The sequence below is a fragment of the Heptranchias perlo genome, chromosome 18, assembly GCF_035084215.1.
Source record: "Heptranchias perlo isolate sHepPer1 chromosome 18, sHepPer1.hap1, whole genome shotgun sequence".
NCBI lineage: Eukaryota > Metazoa > Chordata > Chondrichthyes > Hexanchiformes > Hexanchidae > Heptranchias > Heptranchias perlo.
In genome coordinates, this window is record NC_090342.1 from 33,397,261 (window position 1) to 33,407,459 (window position 10,199).

At 42.7% G+C, this 10,199-nt stretch overlaps 1 protein-coding gene across 1 annotated transcript in view; it reads left to right on the top strand.

The window, feature by feature from the left end:
- The window catches only part of foxm1 (forkhead box M1), a 31,611-nt gene extending 27,157 nt beyond the window's left edge, over positions 1–4,454 (top strand). The window contains exon 9 of the mRNA XM_068000081.1: positions 1,327–4,454. Within this exon, the coding sequence (XP_067856182.1) occupies positions 1,327–2,178 (852 nt within the window). The 3' untranslated portion in view covers positions 2,179–4,454. The remainder of the gene's footprint in view (positions 1–1,326) is intronic.
- Positions 4,455–10,199: the final 5,745 nt, after the last annotated feature.

Genomic DNA, 10,199 nt, shown 5'->3' on the forward strand with positions numbered 1-10,199 from the left:
CATTAGCTTAGTTAGGGGTCAGGGAGAAAATTAAGTTTCGTTACCTATCCAATCTTCGCCAGAGCATCTTCAGCAATAGCTTCTCTTTCTGCCCTGCCCATTACTTCTGAAGTCCCCCAAGGATCTATCTTTGGCCCTTACCTCTTCCTCATCTACATGATGCGTCTTGGCAGCATCATCCACAGACATGGGGTCAGCTTCTACATGTATGCTGACAACATCCAGATGTACCTCTTGATCACCTCTCTCGACCACTCCACTGTCTCTATGTTGTCAGACTGATTGTCCGACTTACAGTCTTGGATGAGCCACAGTTTCCTCCAGTTAAACATTAGGAAGATCGAAGCCATCCTGTTCAGCCCCACCACAAACCCCATACCCTTGCCATCGATTCCATTCCCCCTCTTCGAACACTGTCTGAGGCTGATCCAGGCTGTTCACAGCCTCGGCATCCTATTCAACCCTAAGGTGCATTTCCAACTCTATACCCTCTTTATCACAAAGAAGGCCTACTTCCACCTCCATAATATCTCCTGCCCCTGCCCCTGCCTGAGCCCATCTGCTTCTGAATTTCTCGTCCATACCTTTGCTACCTCCAGACTTAACTATTCTAATGATTTCTTGGTCAGTCACCTACTATCCACTTTCTAAACTACAGGTCATCCAAAATTCTCCTGCCCGTATCCTATTCTGTACCAAATCCCGTTGAGCCATCACTGCTGTCCTTGCTGGTTTATATTGGCTCCCAGTCCTACAACATCTCACATTTAAAATTCTCATCTTTGTACTTAAATCCCTTCATGGCCTTGCCCCTCCCTATCTCTAATCTCCCCAGAACTCGCCATTCCTCCGACTCTGGCCTGTTACGCTTCCCTCCTTCCCTTTGCCCCACCATTGGTAACTGTGCCATCAGCCACCTAGGCCCTGCCCTCCGAAATTCTCTCTCCCCTCCCTCTGCTCCTTTAAGACTCTCCTTAAAACCAAGTTTTTGGTCACCCCATCTAATATCTCCATCTTTGGCTCAGCATTCATTTTTGTCTGATTAAGCCTCTCTGAATTGCCTTGGGATGTTTTTCCACATTAAAGGCGCTATAGATAAGCAATTGGACCTGTACTTGAAGAGGACTAATTTGCACGGTGATGGGGGGAATAGCTGGGGTGTGGGACTAAATTAGACAGCTCTTTCAAAGAGCCAGCACAGGCATAACAGGCCGAATGGCCTCCTTCTGTGCTGTAAGATTCTAAGATGTTGTTGGAGGAAGATTCCAATACAGTCCTTCAACATGAATGCTTTTAAAGTAATTGGTCTGATTGTATTTTTTTTAGGTACCAAATGAAACTCAAAGTTGTAATCATCCTGTGACCTCAATAAAGAACTCCGAGAAACCACTGTTGATTCAGGCAATCCCTCCAGTTAGTGATGTGCATGAAAATTCTGCAACAGCAAAACTCTGCGATGTGTCCAAGGAGAGCAGTTCCAGGCGAAAGCAGAGGCATGTCCTTCAGCCTATTGAGGAGCCGGTTCTCTTGTTCCCAGAAACCAGTGAGCTTGAAGCAGAGACCGGACTAGATTCGGGTCTTGTCTCTGACTTGTCAGCATTCCATGAATCCAGAACCCTGGAGCAGTGCTCAGATTTTGCCAGCACTGCCATAGACTATAACTTCAAAACACCCATTAAGGAGAAGCCCCGTGATCTGCCTGTCTCCTCCACCCCCAGTAAAGGCACCAGTGGGGGCTCTCCAGTCACTGTAGCCAACAGCTGGAAGATTGCACTGACCCCTTTGAAAAAAGACGACAGTCTATTTGAGTTCAGTCCCTTGAGGACGCCGTTGCATAATAACACAGGCTACCTGAGTTTTAATAGTACGCCGTTTAAGGACTTCGCTCTCTTCGAGTCACCGCGTGAGCTGTTAAACTCACCAGTTAAGGATCCTGTGCCTGACACAAGCTCCTCCCCTCTTTCAGAGGACAAATCCAGAAAGTGTTCCCGAGAACTGCAGGTAAACACAAACTGTAACACCACAGCAAACAGGTCTCTGACTGAAGGTTTGGTCTTGGACACCCTCAACGACAGTCTCAGCAAAATATTGCTGGACATTAGCTTCACTGGCCTGGAGGATGAGGACTATGAGCTTGGGAATATGAGCTGGTCAACACTAATCCCAGAACTGAGATAGATCAGTTTGTAGGGTGGTGAGGGGGTTCTTGCTGCTCAAATGATTTCTTCCTGGTGTTAAGACCATTTCAAGTTCAGGTGCAACTGTTAATTCAAAATTAGAAAAATCTACCCCCCACTGGACCCTTGGGCAAATTTTTTTTTAAGTCATCAGTTCCTAGTGTCTGGATCTGTAGGTACTTAGTTCCTCACCCACCTGGGCTATGCTTGCTGTAACTAGATTAATCACTGTTCATTGTTACCTGTGTAAAATCTTTTGCACGTGTCTGTGTGAACCTGCCCTACAATGTCATGGTTTTGATGAGTGTGTGTGAGTGTGTGTGTACTATGTTTGATGCTGCTTTGCCTTCATGGACACAAGGACCGTGGACCACTTTCAGAAGGCCTTCAGACCTCTCTAACATTGCATTTCAGATTCTTTGATTCTGACTTGAGACTTTCTTGATTCTTGGTGACTTCTTAGGGGATGACAGAAACCTATGTATGTTGTGCTTGTAAATAGACCATAAGACCAAAAATATATCATTAAAAATGTAAAGAAAAAGATTTGAACAGGAATGGAAGTCTTGTAATGCATAGGGTGGGAGAGGGAAATGTTCTTCCTGGTTTCACTGAAGGTCTGGTCTTAACTGAAGCTTGTTGTCTAGTTTGTAAGATTTGTGATAATGTGGGCAAGTCATAGTTGATCAGTGTCTGTGTGAGTTGTCTGACCTTGATGTACCTCAGACATTGACATTAATAGTTGTACTGTGTCCTATAACTGGAAACATTCAGTTCCAGCCCCCAGAGTTCTAACAGTATGAACAGAAAATGCTAGAAGTGCACAAGAAATCAGTCAGTATCTGACAAGTTTTGGGTGTAGATCCATGATCAGAACTGACAGAGCTCAACTGGAGTATATTTCCAGATTTTCTGTTATTTCAGATTTCTAACATTTGCTGTTTGTTTTCTCTTGATGGTATTCTCCATTTTCCAGCAGGATGTCTATCAGCTTTCAATTTTTGGTTATCCAATATCTGCTCACAACACCAAGCCCATCTCTTCCTGACCAGTGAAACCAGGTCGCTCCGCACACTGCTGCATAGAATGCGAATGATCTGGTATCTATATTTAAAGCACATGGCTTGAACATGCGACATTCAGGTTTTGTGTTTTAAACATGTGATGTAGTCAGACTGCATTCTGGATTAAACGTGGTAATGATACTGAATGTAAACAGTCCTTTGCTGTGAAATATTTGAACAGAGCCGGTAACTTCGAATATTGTGATGAAGCACTATACAATAGCAGCTAGAAATAGCCTTGAAGAGATGTGGACAGGTAGTTTCATTACACTGGGGATTTGGAGATAGTGGCTGACAGAGCCTTGGCCTGCAGCCTCGTCCTTCAAATCCACCTGTCTGTTCTTGATTCCCTACCTTGGCCAATAGAAAAATTCTCTATCTCAGCTAAGGCACTTCACTGTTAGTAAACCTATACATCTCTTGCCCACCATCTCGCAGCCTGTGGCAGGGACCAGCCACTCTCCTGTTGCATGAGGAACAGTATATGATTTATGTAGATTATTACATAAACTGGTTTAGTGGTTTGGCATCCTGATGGGATGCAGCTCTTTGGGACAAAACTGCACTACCCTCATCAACTACTCTGTGTTATTTAATTGAAGAACTCAATCAAGTTTGTCAGACATGACTTGCCTTTAACAAATCTGTGTTGGCTGTCATTAATTAACCCATGTTTTTCCAAAGTGAAAATTAATTTTGTCCCAGATTATGGTCTCTAGAATGGCTGTCAGGCCTGTAGTTACCGGGTTTATCCCTCCTTTTTTGAACAGGGGTGTAACATTTGCAATCCTCCAGTCCTCTGGCACCACTCCCATATCCAAGAAGGATTGAAAGATTGCGGCCAGAGCCTCTGCTATCTCCACCCTTATTATCCTCAGTAACCTAGGATGCACGCCATCTGGACCGGGTGACTTTTCTATTTTGAGTGCTGCCAATCTTTTAAGTACCTCTTTATCTATTTTCATGCTATATCCAATTTCTCTATCCCTCCTTCTTTACTGTGACATTAGCAGCATCCTCCTCTTCTGTAGTATCTCAGCCATGCCCTCTGCTTCCACAGCAAGATTTCATTTTTGGTCCCTAATTGGCCCCATCCTTCCTTTGACCTATCCTTTTACTATTTTTTGTTTATAAAAGACTTTTGGGTTCCCTTTTATGTTAGATGTTAATCTATTGTCATACACTTTCTTTGCCCCTCTTATTTCCTTTTTCAGTTCACTGCACTTTCTGTATTCTGCTTGATTCCCTACTGTATTATGAACCTGATATTTATCATAAGCCTCCTTTTTCTGTTACATTTTAATCTCAATTTCTTTAGTCATCCAGTGAGCTCTTGCTTTGGATGTTCTTCCTTTCTCCCTCATGGGAATGTGATTAGTCTGTACCTGAACTATCGCCTCCTTGAAGGCCTTCCATTGCTCATTTACTGTTTTACCTGCCAATCTTTGTTTCCAATCCACCTGAGCCAGATCCCTTATCAACTCACTGAAATTAGCCCTCTTCCAGTTGAGTATCTTCACCTTTGATTGTTCCTTGTCCCATTTCTTTCCCACTATTTGGTCTATAGTATACACCCAGCTCCTCTTCTGCTCTTTAGCTCTAACCAAATAGACTCTGTTATTGAACCACTCTAGCACATTATCCCTTTCCAGGGCTGTAACAGTATCTTCAATCAATACTGCCACCGCCCCCGCCCTCTCTTTATTTCCTTCCCTTTCCATCCTGAATACATTGTAGCCAGGAATATTAAAGTCCCATTCCTGCTCTTGTTTGAGCCAGGCCTCCATTATTGACACTCTTATCATATCCCCATGTGGCAACTTGTGCCTGCAGCTCACCAACCTTATTTGTCACGTTCCGTGGGCATTTATGCACCTGCACTCCAAACTCACCTTGGTCTACTTTGCATGTGTCTCCTGTCTGATTCCTCCGCTTTCTGGACTACTCTTTATTCTAATGTTATTTGTCTTTCCCGTCCTCTGTGCACCCTGTTTCTCCTCTCTGATACTTCATCCTGGTTTCCCTCCCCCTGCCCAGTTAGTTTAAACCCTCCCCCACAGCACTAGTCAACCTTCCTGTGAGAACATTGGTCCCAGCCCTGTTCAGGTACAACCCATCCACCTTGTGCAGATCCCTCCTGCCTCAGAACTTGCCCCAATGCCCCAGGAATCTGAAGCCCCCACTTCTGGACCATTTCTCCAGCCTTTCATTAACCTGCTTTATCTTGCTGTTCCTATACTCACTAGCCTATGGCACTGAGATTAATCCAGAGATTACCAACTTTGAGGTCCTACTCGTTAGTCTCCTCCAAAGCTCCTGAAATTCTTAGAACTTGTAGAACCTCAACCCTTCTCTGGTTACATTCTGGTCTGATTCCTTTGGAGCATGGTCTGTGGAGTGAGAGTTATCCTTATTTAGCTGAAATATGTGAAATATTTTGCTGTGTACAGGCTATTTCTTGGAGTAAAATTTAATTTAAAAAATAATCTCCACCCATCCCCTCAATCTCCTTGTGTGACATTCCATTCCTCGGTTTAAACGTCAGGCCAGGTAGCCTGCTCCTAGGCATCTGCTGTTGCTGCTCAATAATATGCTGCTTGGAGACGGACAAGAGGTTTTCACTTCCATTTCTTTCTCTCTGAGGAAGCAATAGGCTGTGCATCAAGAGCCAGCTTGGAATCCCCGGGAAGATTGCTTTCCCCTGCATGGCCAGTAGTGGGAGTGTTCACTGAAGAATGCACCAGCTGATCCTCAATGCATTTTCCAAAGTTCAACCCTGTGAAAACTTTTTTTGAGAAATGGGCACATGCAGAAGTTTCTGTGCAGCAGTGACTAGGAACCTACTGTGCAGTCAAGCAATGAGCTGCACTTTTCTAGAAGGGCTTTTTAAAAAGTTTAATGGAATAACTGGTCAAAGTGAACATTTAGCTTATTGCCAAAGTGACTCCATTAAAAAGATCCTAGTAGAAATAATTCATTGGCAGGACAGATTTTAATCCTTGCATTTTTTTCTTTATTTTTTCTTTAATTTTTCTTTCCACATGTCCTGTGCTGTTCGGTGGATCCTCCTTCAGTGCAATGGTTTGGTATTGGGTTTTTTTGCTCTTTGTGGTGTGATCAAAACCACTTTGAAATTGTGTTATTGTTTGTGTCAACTAGTTGGAAAGGCTATTGGCTAACCCCTTGCTCCCCACTGCTGCCATACATCATAAAGCCACGTGAATTGATCTCTGTGCTTAACCAATAGAAATTACCTATTAGTTGAAGGGCAGTATTGACTGTGTGTGTGTGTATGCGTGTGTTTTTTTTAAAGAGTTGTGATCTGCTCCTGCTTTACATCCCAATGAGTGGCCTATCAGTGTACTACTGAAACTCCTTTCTCTGAGTACATGCAGACCAGAATATGCAACAGCTATAAGATTGGCGGTCAAACATCCCCACAGCTGAGTCAATAGATCATGCAACAGCAACAATAGTTGTAAATTATGAACAATACAGTTTTTTCCAGCTTGCAGTATATGTAAATATTTCATATTAACCTACTTGTAAATGCTCCAGATTCTTTTAATGCACCTTAATAGAAAGAACACAATCTGTGCCTCAGACATGTAATATAAGTGTAAGCAGCTCATTGTGACACTGCGTGTACTGACCTAAGAGGGGTACACTGCCTGCTCTAATGGATAAATAGGCTGCTGTACAGTGATGGAATGTCAATAAAAATAACTTTACCTGAATTGTTGCAGTGTCATTATGTTCTGTAGGCATACTGAACTGTGTTGCTTTTTATCGTGCAGGTGCTTGTTATTTTCATTCCTCCATTATATGATTGCTGTCTGCAGTGAGGATTTAACCTCTGGCATCCAGAAAGATGTTGCATTATAAATAAAAAGAAAACATTTACAAAACTTGAAATAAAAACAGAAAATGCTAAAATTGTACAGCAGGTCTGTCTGCATCTGAAAAGAGAAAAGGCAGGTTAACATTTTGAACCCTTTGTCAGAACTGGAAGGTAAGTGAGTCAATTAATAGAACTGAACAATATAAAGAGGGAGGGAAGAGAGTAACTGGTAGAATTCAAGTGTTAGGAACATTGACTCCTATAACAAAGCAGTTAATGGGTTAAATGGCTTTTTTTTAAATTCTGGGAATAAGTGAAATTCACTCACATTTATATAATGTGTTTAATGAAAAATATATCCCAAGGTGCTTCAAAGATAGGCATGTGGAAATCAGGAGCTGATTCCAGAGATTCAAGTTCGCTGTTTTCTTACAAACTAATTTGGACTCCATGGCCTCGCCCCTCCCTATCTCTAACCTCCTCCAGCCCTACATCCTTTAACTCTGGTCTCTTGGGCATCCCCCACTTCCTTCGCTCCACCGTTGGCAGTCGTGCCTTCAGCCGTCAAGGCCCTAAGCTCTGGCATTCCCTCCCTAAACCCCTCTGCCTCTCCTCCTTTAAGACAGTCCTTAAAACCTGCGTTTTTAACAAAACTTTTAGTCACCCATCCTAATATCTCCTTTGGCTTGGTGTCAATTTTTGTCTGCTTATGCTCCTGTGAAGCGCCTTAGGATGTTTTACTATGTTAAAGGCACTTTATAAATGCAGGTTGTTAGATCCCTGGGATATTGTGCATGTGCTGTCGCATTTTAGTTCATAAGGGAGCGAGGTGTAGCTTATGGGAGTGGTCCTTAACACTGATTATGGGATAAATGTCTGAGTAAAACCACATAGTGTAACAAACTTTAAATGTGTCCAAAACCAAGGGCAATGTTTTCGTCAGATCGGTCTTGCCAGCAGGGTTTGGGGCATCCCAGGTAAGGCTTTCCTCCTCCCTAAATGATATGAGCCCTACCTGAATGATGAAGAATATAAGGTCTTTGTCATTGCGTGAATGATAGCATCACTCACGCACCATTATCTCTGCTAACTATCCCGCAGGCCCTGCTGGTCTTTTTATCGTTGTTTACAGTTAAAGCGTTCTGAAGGAAGTCATAGGGAGACTATTACAGCACTGGAAGGGATGATGTAGTTGAGGCATCAAAGACAATTCTGACGAAAGGTTATCGACCTGAAACGTTAATTCTTTCTTTCTCCACAGGTGCTGCCTGACCAGTATTTTCTGTTTCTGATTTTAGTTCAGATTTTCAGCATTCCGCAGTATTTTGATTTTGACAATCTATTTGGTTAGAATTAAGGAACAATAGAGGAGCTATTACGCTACTGGGTGTATACTATAGTCACCAAATAGTGGGAAGGAGATAGAGTACCAAATTTGCAGGCAAATTGCAGAAAGATACAAGAACCATAGAGGAGTGATAATGGGGGACTTCAATTATCCTATATAGACTGGAATATTAACAATATAGAGGGGGAGGAATTCCTGAAATAAAAGCAGAAAATGCTGGAAATACTCAGCAGATCAGGCAGCATCTGTGGAGAAAGAAACAGTTTCTTTCTCCATAGATGCTGTCTGACCTGGTGAGTATTTCCAGCATTTTCTGTTTTAATTTAAGGGTTCCAGCATCCAGAGTATTTTGCTTTTGAGGAATTCCTGAAATGTGTACAAGAGAATTTTCTTGATCAGTATGTTTCCAGTCCAACAAGGAAGGAAGCCATGCTGGATCTAGTTCTGGGGGATGAAATGGGGCAAGTGGAGCATGTTTCAGTGGAGGAGCATTTGGGGAACACTGATCACAATATCAGGTTTAGAATAGTTATGGAAAAGGTCAAAGAACATTCAAGCATGAAAATACTTAACTGGATTTCAGTGAGATGAAAATGGATCTGGCCCAGGTGGATTGGAATCAAAGATTGGCAGACAAAACAGTAAATAAGCAATGGGAGGCCTTCAAAGAGGAGATAGTTCGGGTACAGACTAGACACGTTCCCACAAGGGGGAAAGGAAGGGCATCCAAAGCAAGAGCTCCCTGGATGAATAAAGATAATAGAAATTGAAATGAAATATCAGGTTCATAATACAGAGGGGGACTGAAAAAGGCAATAAGAGGCAAAGAGAGAGTACGAGAATAGATTAGTGACTAACATGAAAGGGAACCTAAAAGTCTTTTATAAATATATAAATAGTAAAAGGGTAGTCAGAGGAAGTGTGGGGCCGATTAGGGACCAAAAAGGAGATCTTGTGGAGGCAGAAGGCATAGCTGAGGTACTAAATGAGTACTTTGCATCGGTCTTCACTAGAGAGGAGGATGCTGCCAATGTCACAATAAAGGAGGAGGTAGTAGAGATATTGGATAGGATGAAAGTAGATAAAGAGGAGGTACTTAAAAGGTCGGCAGTGCTCATAGTAGGAATGTCACCTGGTCTGGTTGGAATATATCCTAGGTTGCTGGGGGAAGGGTGGAAATTGTGGAGGCTCTGGCCACAATCTTCCAATCCTTGCTAGATATGGGAGTGGTGCCAGAGGACTGGAGGATTGCAAATGTTACACCCCTGTTCAAAAAAGGGAAGAGGTATAAACCTGACAACTACAGGCCAGTCAGCCTAACGTGGGGAAACTTTGAAAGACAATCATCCGGGACAAAATTAATTGTACTTGGAAAAGTATGGGCTAATAAATGAAAGCCAGCACGGATTTGTTAAAGGAAAACTGTGTTTGACCTAACTTGATTGTGTTCTTTGATGAAGTAATGGAGAGAGTTGATGAGGGTAGTGCGGCTGATGTTGTGTATATGGACTTTCAAAAGGCGTTTGATAAAGAACCACACAATAGACTTGTTAGCAAAATTGAAGCCCATGGGATTAAAGGGACAGTGGCAGCATGGATACAAAATTGGCTAAGGGACAGAAAGCAGAGAGTAGTGGTGAATGGTTATTTTTTAGACTGGAGGGAGGTATACAGTCGTGTTCCCCAGGGGTCGGTATTAGGACCACTGCTCTTTTTGATATATATTAATGACCTGGACTTGGGTATAGAGACATAATTTCAAAGTTTGC